This window comes from Musa acuminata, chromosome BXJ2-5 (genome assembly GCF_036884655.1).
Source record: "Musa acuminata AAA Group cultivar baxijiao chromosome BXJ2-5, Cavendish_Baxijiao_AAA, whole genome shotgun sequence".
Classification (NCBI taxonomy): domain Eukaryota; kingdom Viridiplantae; phylum Streptophyta; class Magnoliopsida; order Zingiberales; family Musaceae; genus Musa; species Musa acuminata.
The window spans coordinates 3,264,783-3,282,208 of NC_088342.1; the positions used below are offsets into that span (position 1 = coordinate 3,264,783).

The 17,426-nt window shown below is 42.4% G+C and overlaps 2 protein-coding genes across 2 annotated transcripts; both read left to right on the top strand.

The window, feature by feature from the left end:
* The first annotated feature begins 7,843 nt into the window (after window positions 1-7,843).
* Window positions 7,844-9,582, top strand: LOC103983924 (CBL-interacting serine/threonine-protein kinase 5). Its single transcript, XM_009401282.3, has one exon. The coding sequence runs from the start codon at window positions 8,166-8,168 to the stop codon at window positions 9,498-9,500; it is 1,335 nt and encodes a 444-aa protein (XP_009399557.2). The 5' UTR covers window positions 7,844-8,165; the 3' UTR covers window positions 9,501-9,582.
* Window positions 9,583-10,108: 526 nt separating this feature from the next.
* LOC135612161 (probable CCR4-associated factor 1 homolog 7) lies at window positions 10,109-11,219 on the top strand. The gene has a single exon (XM_065108039.1). The coding sequence runs from the start codon at window positions 10,350-10,352 to the stop codon at window positions 11,175-11,177; it is 828 nt and encodes a 275-aa protein (XP_064964111.1). The 5' UTR covers window positions 10,109-10,349; the 3' UTR covers window positions 11,178-11,219.
* The last annotated feature ends 6,207 nt before the right edge of the window (window positions 11,220-17,426 follow it).

A 17,426-nucleotide genomic window follows, 5' to 3' on the forward strand; every position in this document is an offset into this window, starting at 1 on the left:
ATCGAAAGCCGTTAAGGCATAGTTTGCCACATCGCCTTTGTTGATTTTCCCCTCATCTTCGGAGGAGCTCGATTCATCCCAAAGTGCTTCCCTCTTCTTGCGTTCATAGCAATTAGTTGCGTTCTTTTTGTTCTTTAATTATTGTTTCATGAACTTTTTAAGTTCACCATCACTTAAGCTTATGCTCTAGTGGTATTCGATTATTCTAAGTCTGAAATCCTTCCTGTTCTTTGGAAGGTGGTTCTTAAGTTCTTCATGTGCATTGCACGTCATTTCATGGGTCATCAAAGTTCTTATAAGTTCTTCAATTGGAAAATGGTTCAAGTTTTTTTATTCTTGAATAGTCGTTTCTTTTGAATCCCATGTTTTAGAAAGTAAGCGTAAAACTTTATTCACAAGTTCAAGATTCGAAAAACATTTGCCAAGAGCTTTTAAACTATTGACGATATCCGTAAAGCGGGTGTATATGTCAACAATAGTTTCGCTCGGCTTCATTTGAAACAGCTTGAAATCATACATTAAAAGATTAATCTTCAAAACTTTTACTTTACTAGTGCCTTCGTGTGTGGTTTCAAGAATGTGCCATATATCGAAAGTCGTTTCGAAAGTAGAAACTCGATTAAACTCAGTTTTATCCAACGTGTAAAATAAGAAATTCATAGCCTTTGCATTTAAAGAAAAAGTCTTCTTCTCCAAATCATTCCAATGGTTTATCGGAAGAGAAGACCTTTGAAAATCGCTTTCGACAATATTCCATAAATTCAAATCCAAAGAAAGCAAGAAAACTCTCATTCGAGTTTTCCAATATGTAATACGTCCCATTAAACAAGGGAGGACGAATGAGAGAGTGACCCTCTTGAAAGTCGAAAAGAGCTATTTCTCTTGGGTGTTAAACCAAATGAGAAATCACGAGGCTCTGATACCAACTGTTAGGAATGAGTCGACACTAAGAGGGGGGGGGGGGGAGTTAGTGCAGCGGTAAGAACGTCGGTTTTGTAAAATCTTCGTTCGTCGAAACCGTTTCGTAAAGATAGCTTGAAAGCATTTTCATAAGGTAATGAAAACAATACGCAAGTAAGGTATTTTGCAGTTAAGGTAAATAGCAAAATAGAAAATGTAAACCAGTTTTTATAGTGGTTCGGTCGTCGTGACCTACATCCACTCCCGATTCCTCTTCCGTCGAGGCCACCGACATCTACTATCGGTCTTCCTTCAATAGGCGAAGACCAACCACCTTTTACAACTTGATTATCCTTTTACCGGGTTTAGGAGATAATCCTTACTCCCACACTCACCCCTCTCTCAAACCATTCTAACACTTAAAACTTTGAGAGGAGTTCACACAAGATTACAGCAGCTATTTTTTTTTTTTTTCACTCTCAAGTCTTGTGTTGCTTAACCAAGGATGAGAGGGGTATTTATAGGCTTCAAGTTGATTCAAACTTGAAGCCTAAAAATGTCTCATCACGAGTTTCCTGGGTGCTGGGCGGTACCACCGCTAGTGTCAGTCTAACACTGGATGGTACCACCGCCTGACAAGGGCAGTGCCACCGCCTGGCACCCTGCCATTGGGCGGTACCACCGTCTACAGTCTCTCGGAGACTATGCCATGATGGTGCCATCTCTTTGTCATGGACAAACTTCTAAACAGGATGTTTGATGTAATGTTTATGTATGTTCATGTCTACCCAATAGAGGAGCTCTGCATAGGTTTAAAGACCCTTCAAAGATATGGAAGACAATAGTTGTCAAATCCTCACCAACGGTGATCAGTGCTATTGAGAGTAGATTGTCCACTTCATTTCCCAATGAAATGCCAATCGAAAGCGGAAGTGATGCGAACCTACTTGGAAGTGACAACTAAGTGAAAAAAAAAGTCAATGGGCAAATTTTGTGGAGGAAAGACCCAAAACTTTAGAAGTTTACGAGACGATGCTCGTTAAAGCTCCAACAAGCATCCACCTAGTTTAAGCAGCATGAGGTATTTGAGAGACTGGCGTATAGTAAGGATGGTATTTTCCTTCATCTCGAAGATCCGCAGGAACCAACAGGGATCAACAAAACTCAGCCAACCCCACACTAGAGTCAGAGTCATTGGCGAGTTGAAGCAGCATGGCGGATCAAAGGTTCGACTACTTAAAAATGGTAGTGGAGAGCAGCTGGGAGCTAGGAGGCACATTGTAGCTGGAGCAGAAGATTGAAGACTCAGCAAAAGCGAAGAGTTGCAATGTCAGTAAAGGCTTCGACGAGGACATTGAAGGAATAAGTGGGGGAGAATGTCACCGACAAACTTCTAAATAGGATGTTTGATGTAATGCTTATGTATGTCTGTGTCTTTTGGTATGTTCATATTTTGCCTAGCATGTAGAGGGATAACCGAAGGCTTAATAGTCCCATTTTAGTTAGGTTTGGTGGTCGCTTTAGGCTTATAAATAAAGGTTGTATCATGTGGACACTTGTGAGAGATTATCAGTCTGTAATGGACCATTTTGACCCTTGTTGTGCAACTGTTCAGAGCTTATAATGTCTATTTGTAGTTTACATTATCTATGAAGTGTTTTTGAAAATGTTTGCTTATGGATTCCGAATGAGGCGTTTTCTCTAACCCGTTCTATCTTTTGTGGGTCTTAAGAGACCATGGGAGACTTCGTGAAGGTTGACCTTTGTGGACGGACGCGCAAGGATGCCGCATGACTTAGGCAAAATCAACTAAGTCCATGATATCTTGGGTCACTGTTTGGGCCTTTTCATTGGGCCCAACACAGTTCATACATAGGCCCAATTAGCCCCTAATTGGGTTGGCCTAATTCCAATCCCAATTATGTGCTAACTACGAATTCTAAAATATTTACTAAGCTAAACAAGTCCGTAAGTCTAGTTTCTTCCAGCGAGCTTCCGGGGATCTTCCAGCGAACTTCCGACAATCTCTCGGTAATGTTTCAGCGGACTCCTAGCAAGCTCCTAGACTTCATGACGATCTTCTTTGCGAGTTCCAACAAGCTTCTTTGGCAAGCTCCTAGACTTCTCGGTCAATTTCGGCAGAACTTTCGACGAATGTTCGGACTTCCGATGAACTCTCGAACTCCCAACGAAATCGTGTTCTTGACTCCGAGACTTCATTTTGCTTGATGCCTTGCTATCGTAGTTAATCCTACGCACATAAAACATACTTCGATCTAGACAATTATTATTAAGTATGAATCATGTTGTTCGGCATGTCATTGGTCCATCGGTGCTTTGTCCGATTCTTCGATGCATCATCCTCTCTTGCGGCCTATTGCTCAATCGTCTAGTTGACCTCGGCAACTCCAATAGCCTTGGCACAATATCTGCTCTTCTTGGCCCGATGCCCGAACTCATGGCCCGAAGCCTTCTATCGATACGTCGACCGATCCTCCAGCCCGACATTCAATCTTCTGACATGTTTCTCTAGCCCAATATGATTCTTTCTACTTTAATTATCTCTCCTTGATCAAAGCATCCTGTGTCACTCAAAACGTAGATCAAATCATAAACACTTATCAATTGGTTTCATCATCAAAATCTGATATTCAACAATGTATGCATATGGCATTGTATGTTAGGTCATATCTATGAGGGAAGAATTCAATGATTGCTAAATGATGGATACCTAGGTCCATTTGATTATGAATCATATGTAATCTGCAAGTGTTGCCTTCAAGGAAAATAGACTAACTCTCCATTTAGTGGAACTAGATAGAGAGCCACTAAGTTGCTATAACTTATATATATTAATGTATGTGGTCCTATGTCGACTTAGGCCATAGGTGGTTATTCATACTTCATTACTTTCACCGATGACTTCTCTAAGTACGGACATGCATACTTAATGAAGTACAAGTCCGAAGCCTTCAAGAAATTCAGGGAATACAAGAATAAGGTAGAAAATCAGATTGGAAAGAGTATTAAGACTTTTTGATCAGATCGAAGACGAGAGTACTTGAGTACAAAGTTCACTAAGTTCCTCAAAAACCATGGGATCCTATCCCAATAGACCCATCCTTATACATCTCAACTCAATGGTGTATCGGAAAGGAGGAACCGTACACTATTAGACATGGTGTGGTCTATGATGAGTTTTATTGATCTACCCATCTTATTTTGGGGATACGTTATAGAGTCCGCAGCTTACCTTCTTAACAGAGTTTTGTCTAAAGTGATAGTATTTATACCATATGAGATATGAAAAGGGAAGAAGCTTGATCTTAAGGTTGTTAAGATTTGGGGTTGCCCTGCCCATGTTAGGAGACACAACTCCTATAAGTTGGAATCAAGGACGGAACAACGCAAGTTCGTGGGATACCCTAAGGAGACTTATGAGTATTATTTATATTATCCCGAAGACCAAAATGTCTTTATTGTCAAGAGGACAGTATTCCTTGAGAAGGAACACATTCTTGGTAGAAACTATGAGAGCGTGATAAAATTGAGTGAGGTTGGAGAACCTAACTCAAGCACCATTCTATATGACGAGTTAGTTCAAGTACATAGTGTTGGTTATAGGTGTCATACAAGCCAATCACATGAGTAATGACACGTGTGACATGATATATAATTTTTTTACTTATTATTATATTTTTCTCATTTTATATTGCTTATTGCTTATATATATTGTGATATCCATTGATCTATGCAATAAGAATCAGATTATGATGAGATCATAATAATGAGACCGATTCACCTTTAAACACAGACCCTAAATAATCATAGTCATATGTTACTCAAGAGGGATATTGAGATAACTAGACTGACTGATGTGTTATATACTCGTTCCTATGATGGAGGTGACTGGTCTCATAGCTACTCGTGTGAGAATATTAGGGATATAGTGCAAGTGCTCATTAGAGAATAAGTTCACTGATTGATCCGTTCATGGAATGTTGGATGATTGATGATACATCATTATCAGACAACGATTCTATCGTCCTAGTGGTGTACATGATCCTTAGACTTAAGACACCAAGGATGTCCAGTATAAGTACTTCACTCTTTGATACTAGATTTATAGCTTTAGAAGTTCCAAATTTAGCATAATCGGTCATCGGGAGTGGTAGTCAAACTTACGAGGGCTATTGAGTGTCGATAGAGGATTATCCACTCTCAGTATCATAAGAAGAATATCTCATGTGCTCTTGCTCAGACAAATCCTTGACCAAGGTCATTCGTATTGAGAGAGAAAGAGTTCTCTTAGAAAATATGATTATAGTGAGACTCGAGGAGAAACCATATGAGCTTGATAGCACCATGCCCGATATATGGTCTCTGGGATATTAGATGGATAAGGGACTATATGTACATGATAATTGATGATAAATAGGTCTAAAGGATTGAATTCCCTTGTATCGTCTAGAGACTACGGCGTAATGACCTAGTACATCCGCAGTTGATGAGTCGAGTGAATTATTATAGGGATAATAATTCACTGAGCCAAAGGAGTTCTAATAGGTATGACTCATGGCCAACTCGATATTGGGCCTAGAGGGTCACACATATATGGTAGGTATTGCGATGAGCAGAGGTTTAAATATCCAATAAGTCATTGAATTATTGGATCCTATGGATGAGATCCAATAAAAACCAATGAGAAATTATTGGATAGAGATCCACTAATCTAAGAGGCTTCGGATGGAGATCAAATACCCAATAAGGCTGGATCCATTATGGTTAAGTTAACAAGGGGCCTCTATAAATAGAAGAGAACTAAATGACCATAGACTAGGCTTCTTGGTTACCACATCTTGTTCTCCTCCCCATTTCTCCTCCTTAGATGATAGGTGTGGAGATTTGAGTAGTGATTTGAGGAGCATCTTCGTAATCTCTACCGTGTGGATCATCATTAAAGATAAGGACACTTGACTACCTTCATTCTCTCTCATAGATTTCAGTTTTACTAATTTCTATGTACCCATCTTTGAACGATAATGAACACCTTTTAAAAAATTTAAAATTTAAAATTTTATATTTTTTCGTTACATAGTTGATGTTGTCCTTAGATTTTTCTATACCAAATACATAAGTTTAAATTTTGCATAGATATAATAGAGTGTCTAACCCTAGATATATCAAAAGTAATGATATTGAGAATATCGATCACCAAACTCTATTAAAAATAAAACAAACGATGAACTATTCCTCGGCAATAAATATCACTCACCATACTGAATATTCTCGGTTGCTGCCTCGCTTTCCTGTCCTCGAGAGCCTTATCCATTGCTCATTACAGGCCAATTCTAAGGTACTGAAAACACTGTAGATATTGCGGCTAGCGACCTGATACTTGGTCCCAATCTATGCTGGTCTCCCATTGACAACCCTGGTCAGAATTTTTCCTTCGTTTGCAAGTTCCTTTGTCTTGTGATTTGGACTGCCACTTCAAAAGAGCTACGGAGGATGGCGTCAATGATGGCCCTTTTTTGTTCTCCGATCACTCTGCTGCTGCTTTGTGAGGTGAAGTTGTTTTGCACTGCTAAGTTAGCGAAGGCATCATCACATGAAGTCGAGACATGATAAGGAAGGCTGACTGAGACCATTGTTTATTGTCAGTAGTGAGGGGAGGATGGATTCAACGAACGCCCTCCTGGCCTTTATGATTTGGCTTCACTTGGGTGGGGCCACTCGCCCCTCGTGCAACCATTCGGTGCCATGTGTCGACTAAGGAATGGTCACTCTTGACATCCATTATTTTTATTTTAAAAATAAAAATAAATAAAATTAAAATCGAAGCAAACTAATCGATCCAACAACAACAAAAAAAAATGACTGAGAATTTCAATCTTCATCGATTCGACATGATAATTGAACCAAAAATGTCAAAAAGATCATATGGCATTGAATCGATCAACAAGATCGATCAAATTAAAAATCAAATTTTTGATAAATACGAAACAAACTCATAGTTCAAGTCTAAGTTATTAATTTTTATATGAATAAAAAGGTTTTAAAAAAAGTATATTTATTTTTTTAATTAATGACAATCATGAAATTAAGCCTTAATTTGAATATTTTTTATCTTTAAAATATTTTTTTATCATTGGTCTTATAAAATTAAACTAAAAGATCTCCACATATCTTCTCTCACGTTATTGTGGTGATTGGTTCTTGTCAGCTGGTGATGGTGTTGTTCAGAGGATAAGTATTATCCTAACGCATGCATGCTTCGACAAAGTCATCATGAACACTCTACCCATTTCATCCATCTTTTCTTGCTTAAACTTAAAGGAAATGATTGGTACGGAGATGATTCGATCACTAAATTAAGCCTATGGAGGTTGCTGGATAGAGAATGAAGTGAGAGAACATAGAACGTAATCCAAAGCCGACTTCCAGTCATCTTTGAACCATTTCTTCGGAACCTATCCATGACGTCATTCGTGGACCTTCTCGATGCTGCGATGCACCACCAAACCATTTTTCCTTTATTTTTTTCCTTATTTATTTATTAATATATCTTATGTAACTATTCTGATGAGGAGATTGGATGTGAGATAACGTTAGATTTTGGTTATCTTTGTGTGTCATGAGAGAGAGAGAGAGAGAGAGAGAGAGCAAAGCTCATCTTTGAGAAGAACCATCCATCACAAAGGAGAGTAGAACTTGGATGACAACAGATCTCGAACTTGTTCTTAAGATTTGATGGACTTGTACATAAACAAAAGATAAGAAAGATTAATCTGTAGATAAGGGATAGGTTGATGAAGACTTGTTTCTGGTATGCTCTGCTCTCTCTCTCTCTCTCTCTGTCGAGAAAACGAGAGTAGCACAGCAGCCGATGAGCCATCTCCCTTCCCTCAGCTCACTGGGAGCGTACTAACCTTCTCCCGACAGTTTGATTCGAGTACGGTGACAGGAGGAGGGGAATAGGACTAAGAAGTCGGCAAAAGAATCCATCTTTGTGCAATGTGGAAACTAAGGACGAGGGAGAAGAAGCGGCGGCGGCAGAAGGAGAAGAAGCAGGCCCCATTTCGTACCATTTCGGCGCGTGGGCAATGCCAACTTTTGTTGCTTTAAATGTCGACAGAGGCGACGTGATGGGAGCAATGGCAAAGGTCGCGACTTTCTTCGACATGGTTGTGTCCCCTCCTCGCCTTCGAGTCGGAGCAGAGTAGAACAGCCGAGAGGAAGGAGAGGTGAGGTGGACGACGGGAATGGGAAAGGAGGGGGAAGGGGCGCAGAAGCTGGTGTTCGGGAAGTACGAGATGGGGCGCGTGCTGGGAAAGGGCACGTTCGCGAAGGTGTACTACGGCCGCGAGATCAGCTCTGGCGAGAGCGTTGCCATCAAGGTGATCGACAAAGAGCGGGTAAGCCGGGAAGCCGGAATGATGGAGCAGATTCAGCGGGAGATCGCGGTGATGCGCATGGTCCGCCACCCCAATGTGGTGGAGCTTCGGGAGGTGATGGCCACCAGGTCGCGCATCTTCTTCGTCATGGAGTACGTCCGTGGCGGCGAGCTACTCGCCCGCGTCGCCCGTGGCCGCCTGCCTGAGGACCTGGCCCGCCGCTACTTCCATCAGCTTATCTCCGCCGTCGACTTCTGCCACAGCCGCGGTGTCTACCACCGCGACCTCAAGCCCGAGAACCTCCTACTCGACGGGCACGGCGACCTCAAGGTCTCCGATTTCGGCCTCTCAGCGCTCCCCGAGCAGCTCCGCCACGACGGCCTCCTCCACACCCAGTGCGGAACCCCCGCCTACGTCGCGCCGGAGATTCTTCGCCACCGCGGCTACGACGGCGCAAAGGCCGATCTCTGGTCCTGCGGCGTCATCCTTTTCGCCCTACTCTCTGGGTACCTCCCCTTCCAAGACGAGAGCTTGACGGCGATGTACTGCAAGGTGTTCAAGGCGGAGTACCGAATCCCGCAGTGGTTCTCCAGAGAAGCCCGCCGCCTCGTCTCCCGCCTCCTCGTCGTCGACCCCGAGAAGCGCATCTCCATCACGGCAGTAATGCAGCACCCGTGGTTCAAGAAAGGGTCTCGGGGCCGGGCTCCGATCCAAATCCCTCCGCCACCGCCAAAGGCGCCAGAGGAAGAGGAGGAGAACAACCCAAGGACTCCGAGATTCTACAACGCGTTCGAGCTCATCTCCTCCATGTCCTCGGGCTTCAATCTCTCGAGCCTATTCGAGAGCCAGCGGAAGGCGGGGACGGTGTTCACATCGCGGTCGCCCGCGTCGGCGATCGTGGAGCGGCTGGAGGGAGTAGGGCGAGCCCTCGGGTTCGGCGTGCAGCGAACCAAGTCGTACAAGGTGAAGATGGAGGGGAAGGCGGAGGGGCGGAAGGGGCGGCTGGCAGTAGCCGCGGAGGTGTTCGAGGTGGCGGCGGGAATAGCAGTAGTTGAGTTTGCCAAGACTTCGGGGGACACCTTGGAGTACGCCAAGTTCTGCAACGAGGGCGTGCGGCCGGGGCTAAAAGACATCGTTTGGACGTGGCAGGGCGATGACACAGCCTCCGTCGGCGGCGCAACCAACGGCGACGTCTCCTTCTAATTCTTCCATGCAAATAACTGTCGTTTTAGCTGTGTGTAAAAATGGGGAAGAAAAAGAATTCATGAAAATGCTTAGGCGGTAATTCTATGATTTTTTATCTTATTATATATATATTTTCTTGTACTAAATATTTTTTAAAATGATTTTTATTAGCTATAATAATATTTTTACGAGAACAACTGATGATAAAATAACTTTGTAAAGTAAAAACTTTTGATGATCAAAGTGAAAAAGGTGTTCAATTAAAGAATTGGAAGGTAAATTTTTTTCCTGAAATAAACTTTGAATGTCTGTAATTTAATTAAGGATAATAAACTAATCAAAGTCATTCCTATTACTTAATGACACTAGAAAACCGACAAACAACAGACCCACCAAGTGGGCCCCCTGGACTCCAGCCGGGACCCAACGCGATGCACTCCCATGGAGCAGAGAAGACCCGACCCGCAACGTGAACCCGGGCCGCAAACGCGCCGGAGAGGACCCTCCTCGTCTCACCAACCAGAGTTCGCCATGCAGCCTCTCCTCCCCGGGCTTAACCGCTGCTAGCGGTGCACCAGAAACGCGTGACGCCACACTATTTCGCCCTCATCTCTTTCCTTTTCCTTCTCCTCCTCGTCCCTTCGTTGCCTCCTCCTCCGCCATCTCCATGATCGGACCTCTTTGAGGGCCGGCTGATGCCGCGTCCTTAGTCACCACCGCCCGCGCTTTCCCCTCCCCTCCCCTTTGATCCCAAGAATACGATCCCTTCTTCGTCCTCTGATCCGATCCCTCAAACCCTAAATCCCCTCTCCGCGTCCTATCTAGATCGATCTATTGGGGTTCTTAAACTTGATTGATGTTGGTGCGATGTCGTCGATCCTTCCCAAGAGCGAGACTGTCGAGATTCGCGAGGTGTGGAGCGACAACCTGGAGGCGGAGTTTGCCCTGATCCGCGAGATCGTGGATGATTTCCCCTACGTCGCCATGGACACGGAGTTCCCCGGCATCGTGTGCCGACCCTTGGGATGCTTCCGGACCAGTTCCGACTTTAACTATGCCACCCTCAAGGCCAACGTCGACATGCTTAAGCTGATCCAGCTCGGCCTCACCTTCTCCGACGAGCTCGGCAACCTCCCCACCTGCGGCACCGACCGCGGCTGCGTATGGCAATTCAACTTCCGCGAATTCGACATGCAGTTGGACGTCTTCGCGACAGACTCCATCGAGCTCCTCCGCCAGAGCGGCATCGACTTCAAGAAGAACAACGACAAAGGGATCGACGCCCACCGCTTCGGCGAGCTCCTCATGTCGTCGGGTATCGTGCTCAATGACTCCATCTACTGGGTCACCTTCCACAGCGGGTATGACTTCGGCTACCTTCTTAAGGTGCTCACTTGCCAGAACCTCCCCGACACCCAGGCCGGCTTCTTCAATCTCATCAGGATATACTTCCCGACCGTGTACGACATCAAGCATCTCATGAAGTTCTGCAACAGCCTCCATGGGGGGCTCAACAAGCTCGCCGAGCTGCTTGATGTTGAGAGGGTCGGGATCTGCCACCAGGCTGGTTCCGACAGCCTGCTCACGTCGTGTGCTTTCAGGAAGTTGAAAGAATCTTTCTTTAGTGGCTCTACTGAGAGATATGCAGGCGTGTTATATGGGCTGAGTGTTGAGAATGGACAGACTGCTCATTGAGCCAAGAAAAAGCAAGGAAAATAAAAAGTGAATTATTAAAAAGGCTCGTCTGCTGGCATACAGAAGCCTTGATCTCTCATAATTACCTTATATCTTATTGTGCATTGGGATGTAGATTCTTAGTCTTCTAAGCATCCATTTTGTGCAAATTTGAATAGTCTAAACTGCTCTAACTAAATTTCCTAAACATTAAGCATGGGTGTCCTGCCAATGACATGGGATAGTGTCCTCTTCAATAGGACCGGCCAAAGGGAAACTATTTCTAGGTATGCATCAATTTCTCGTTGAAGTGACACAACTAATGCAGTTTATAGATTCAAGATAAGTTATAGTTGTTTCTTTCCCCTCCCTCTTAATATAGCTCCTTTTGTAAAGCTTGTAAGGTATTTTATTTCCTTGTGCATGTCTAAAGCTGTTGCGGTAAGAAACTAGAGAAGCAATAATTGACCTTTCAGTTGATACCTTATGGGTAACTTGATATCACTGAGCATGTTGATCCCCTTCATCTCAGTGTCTTCTCATTTCAGAAATTTTGGAGGTTTCTCAATGGTGGGATGTGCTTAAGGTTAATAGCATCATGTAGGTTTGATGAAGTGCTTGTGTCATCCTAAAATATATCTGAACTCTAATTCCAGGGCTTCTGCATGCACTTTTTTATGCTATACAGAAGAGCATTGCTTCCTACTTAAGACCTTGTTATTTTCCCTTATGTTCTTTTGAGAAGATCAGAGGGTAGCTTTTCCCTTGTGGGAGTTCAAATGTATTTATGTTAGCTAAGACTTGAATTTGCACCTGCTCATGTATGGATGCTTATAAAGTAGTCTTCTCTTTTATGTCTTCTGTATAGTGTATATTATCAGAAGTGGATTGAGCTAGTCTTGTTTAGTCAATCAGAAAGATATTGACATCTGCTTGTTAGTTATTTGGCTTGCCTTATTAAATTTGGAATGTATCTATTGGTATTCCTGCTGGCTTACCACCTTTTAACACTATATGTTGTCATGTTGATTGCAACAATTTGTTTTGGTGGGCTTCCTTCATTTGCAATGTGTCAAAAATGCTCCATCATCATTAACAATGGCTGTTTCTTTCTTTTGTACTTTTTTAGAGCAGTATTTGGAAGTTTCTTGTAGCTGAAATCCTGTTGCAGAAATTAATTGTCTAAACTAACTATTGGTGTTAGAGGTTCTCATTGTGATGTGAGATGGATCCAGATAAGAGGGGTCACAATTATCCATCTAGGTTAGTTGATTGAATGTATACCATGATTTTATATTATTGAACTTGTGTTAAAATTTGTAGAATGAAAAATGAATTAGAGGCAAAACAAACCACAGACATCCAGAGGATGCTGGTTTTAGGAGCAACTTAAGTAGAATGACATATCATTGTGGTTACCACTGATGGTTGGTATGTCTCCATGTGAGGTTTGCTTCAATGTATTAAACTTGTGGAATGGCATTTTATGAACTGCAACTGCAAGATATAGGCCATCATTTGAAACTCCCGAGGCAAATGCATAGTGCTGGAACCTTTCCATTCTTGCCTATATTTTCATCTTATGTGTATTGCTGCTAGACATGCTACCATAGTCATCCATCCATCCATCTCAAAACAAACAGATTTTGTGCTGCTGTAATGGAAGCGCAGCAGAGGAGAGCTTTCTGTAATGAGTAAAATGCAGATAACAAAAGAATTTTGGTTAAGTGGAGAACTTTTGTCCATACCAAGTTAATATGTGGGAATAGGGAAAACTATAGAGTGATTAGATAGAGTTTAATGAGAAAGAGAGCAATGACAGGATAACTACATCATCTACCAAAAAAGATCAATGGGTAATAATCTCTCTCTGTTTTAGTAGCACCTGAATCGTGTTGCTATATAATTGTGATTTGTGATTGTTGGTGAATGTGGTGTTACTGAGTGCAAAACACCTTCTGATGGTCTTATCTAGGGCATACTACTTGCAAAGCAGCTTAAAGATATGCTGGCCATTATTGGACCTTAAGCTATGCTAGTTTGTTTGCTTCATGTGAATAATCCGGTACAAATAAGTTGAAAATTATGTAGGTTACGGGTAAAAGGATGAAAAGTATCTTTTTTTTTATATTTTCTTTGTTTCCTTTTTTGCCTTTTCTGCTGGAGGAAACTGATGTGTCACCTACTGACGAATGACAACTGATAATTTAATGCTTGGACGATTATAGGTTTCCGTCTAGTTAAAATGCAGTGTTGCCACAGCCGTGCATCTTATAGCTTTATTAAAGTTCTTATAAATTCATTTTGATTATTTCATCAGTCTTCAGTTTAATTCGATTATAGGTCTTCGTCTAGTTTAAGTGTATCTTAGAGATCCAATATTGTTGAGGGTGATGGTCGTTCGTGGTCATCAACCCAATCGCTAGCAACGATTGCATACAAGTGCTATTGTTCGCAACAAAAGTATCGTAGTGTACGATAGTCATAAGCGGTCACATGCACAACTACTTGTGTGCAATAACCATTCGACGGTCGCAAGCGACTGCAATAGTATCACTATCACAATGGCCAGTCTATCTTGGTTGTAAGTAGTTGTAGTAGTGTTGCTATGGTTGTAAGTAGTTGTAGTAGTGTTGCTACCATGACAGCTACAACAATGATGCGATTCCCAACTATTGCATTGGTTGTAAGTAGTTGTAGTAGTGTTGCTATGGTTGTAAGTAGTTATAGTAGTGTTGCTACCATGACAGCTACAACAATAATGCGATTCCCAACTATTGCAACAGTGCTACTAAGCGCGACGGCTTCAATTGTGCCCTTACCTATAATGGTTGCAGCAGTTTCAGCAATATCATTGTTATCGTATTTACTGACTGTGGTTGGCATCAACTGGTCGTTGAAGGCCAACAACTATAGAGGTGGAAGCGTGGGCACAGCTACATGTGGGTGGAAGCATGGGGTCATTGGGAGGCGCATGTGCATAGTCGCAAGTGGACACGATGATATAGCACAACATGATGAAAATGTGGTCGTAAGTCGGTGCATAATCGCGTGTGGGCATGACAGTGTGACGATGGTTGGTCGCCAGTCTGTCATAGATATAGCTGGTTTTACCAAAGTCGTGCGGCACCTTTGTATATCTATCTACGAAAGGTCAACCTCCCCGAAATCTCTTAAGATCCCTAAAGGACATACAAAAGAGAAAACGGGTTAGAGAAAGCATTTAACTCAAGATCTCACAAATAGTCATTTCAACAAACACTTGATATGTAATACAAATTATAAACATAGACTTCACAAGCTCTGAATGGTTGTGCAACAAATGGTCTAAGGTGATCGGTCATAGTAAAAAATTTTCACAAGTGCCCACATGATACTATTATGGAACAAAGCAGTGAACCAACCTCAAATACTACACAAAAAGCCCATCTAGTTATGTGCCACCTAGGTAAGTCTTAGGTGCTATCTTAGTTGCACCTCGCACCACTCTACGGAGCTAGAAAACCCCCAAGATGAATACCTAGATTGGCTATTTCTATGTAGTCTATGTGATGACTATTCCTCACCAGACTTCTAACATGTGTGTCACATTATCTCAAATTGTTTTACCATGATCCGCTACACCGTATTGCCACTTGGTGATATCCCTGTTGCATTCTGATCTTTGTGAGATGAACTCGGACTTCAATCTCTCCATATATGGCCTCTGTCAACACATCGTAAAGCCTCTGCCACCTTCGATTATGTTTGCTCCTTTGGCAATCAACCTACATCCACCCTTTCTCGGGTCACACTTGGATGAAGTGCAACTTTAAGATAGTTTGTTGCCTAGCAACTCTCGAAGTCCAATGACTTTAATAAAATTGGTGCGTCAATGTTTGGATCTTGGACCCCTACCCCTAGAATAATCTCTATTATGCACCGCTTCTTTCATGGTAACTCGAATGATAGCACTGCATGATATTCTTCAAAAGTACCCACCTCCTCATCCTCTTGCCTCGTGTCAAGACCTTCTGACCCCAACTTCACCTCCACAAGTTGAGTCGTCTTAGTTTCTCTATCAAATACTTCATCAAGATAAGGTGCATGTGCCTTGAAGCTCCCTTCAACTTTGGCACCATACAAAATTAGTCCGCTTCATCTGAATGAGGGACCTACGGAATGACATAATCTTGCTCTTGCCTATGCAAGAATTTATATCATTTACCTCTATATAAGGAAAGCTTCATGCCTCTACTCCATGTTCCATCTTCTATATCGACTCCCTTTATGCGGATTAGGCACTTCACCAAGTTCCACCCAAGTTGCTCTGCTCCTCAGTTTGCATTAAGTTGTTGGAAGTCTTTGCGCCCACCATTTCATAGGTCTATCCTCTATTGAGTCCGATCTTCATATCTGCATTAAGTGTATCTTCGTTTGGTGTTATATTGGGTTGCTCCCCCACTTGATCTCGCAATAGGTCAATTAAAGCATTACCTCGTGTGAGATCAGGTGATGACTCCATGCCGCTTGCTTGGTCCATTGAGCATTGGGGAGCTATTGTCTTGAAGTACCCCTACTCAACATGTGTAGTTCTTTACATATATTCTCTCTTTGGAGAACTAGAACTTATTCTAGATATTTGTCCATTAGAGTAATTTTTCTCTTCGCATCATTCCCTCTAGAAGTTTTGGAGACTATCATCCCCTTAGACTACTCTTCTTTGCTGATCAAATTGTGCACTATTCCACCCCCGCGAATACATTTGTTAGATTGTGACTCTTCGCTAATATAACCCCCATTGTGCCCCTTAAGGCTTAGCAACATACTAAACTTGCTGTACACTTTAGCCTCCTACGAACGTATCCTTCCCATACCGGATAGAAAGTTTTAATACTCCATGATATCAAGTTTTGGTCACCTTGGAATGGCCACAGATGGTCCATCGTCCACATACAAGCTATTACATGAGTACCAAATTCTTCGAGTTAGTAATTTCTCTTACCTCTTTGAGCTTTACATAACTCTTTTGGTCACCAAGCAATCTATCCCTCCTTGCACAGTCTCATTCTTTGCAAAGTGCCCCAGTTTCCTTGAGCACCGTCAAGTTTAGTTGTCAACATTGAACTGTAGCTCGAACTCAGTCATCCCAATGTTTGTGCATTACACGTTCTTTCCAACTCGCTTGTCCTTGTGGTGCCTCTTGCGTGAAGGGTTGTCCATTCCTCTGGATGTCAATCTATAATATTCGTTTATCTAAGTGACTCCTTTCCCTATGTCTCAAAGCATGTTTCCCTCAAACAGTCGCTCATGCTAACTATCCTCAATGTAGCCCCATTAGATCTTTTACATTTGTATGCAAAGTGTTTCTAAGTGTGCTTGTCCCGATCTGATACCATCTATCACAACATCCTTGCATATCCATCCGTAAATGATCAGTCTCTCTAAAACCTTAGAAAAATTATGATATCACTTCATTTAATTTTTATTATTTATATTGTTGAAAAATTTTGGAGGTGACATCAGTGTTACTTAGGGAGATCGTATATCCCTACAGATGTCTAGGAGAGGGTGAAGGAGGTCAAGCACCCTCATCTCTAGCAGTGATCTACACAGTAGGGCTACGATGACGCTCCTCAAAACTCCAGGCCTGCTTTGAGGTGGAGAGGGGGAGGAGAATACGAGAGGAAGCAAAAAGCTCTTGCCTATGAACTATTAAAACCCTCCTATTTATAAATGTCTCCTATCAACTTAACCCTAATGAATCCTCCCCTATTGGGTATTGGATCTCTATCCAATTACCCAAGCCTCTTAGATTAATGGATCTCTATCCAATAATCTCTCATGAGCTCTTATTGGATCTCATCCATAGGATCCAATAATTCAGAGGATTATTGGATATCCAATAAGATAGGAGCTCCGACGGATATCTCATATCCGAACCTCTACTCATTGCAATACCTATCATATGTGTGTGACCCTCTAGGCCAAATATCGAGCTCGTTGTGAGTCATTTATGTCAGAACTCTTCTGTCTCAATAAATTATTATCTTCATAATAATTCACTCGATTCATCGATTACAGATGTACTAGGCCACTACGCTGTAGTCCCTAGATGATACAGAGGAATCCAATCCATTGGACCTGTCTGTCCTCAGTTACCGTGTACCTATAGTCCCTCATCCATCTAATATTTCAAAGATTGTATACCGGGCATGGTACTATCAGACCCATACGGTTTCTACTCGAGTCTCGCTCGAATCAGATTCTCCTAGAGAACTCTTTCTTTCT

Coding starts and splice junctions, on each gene's coding strand:
- LOC103983924 (XM_009401282.3), top strand. CDS start 8,166: ATGGGAAAGGAGGGGGAAGGGGCGCAGAAGCTGGTGTTCGGGAAGTAC.
- LOC135612161 (XM_065108039.1), top strand. CDS start 10,350: ATGTCGTCGATCCTTCCCAAGAGCGAGACTGTCGAGATTCGCGAGGTG.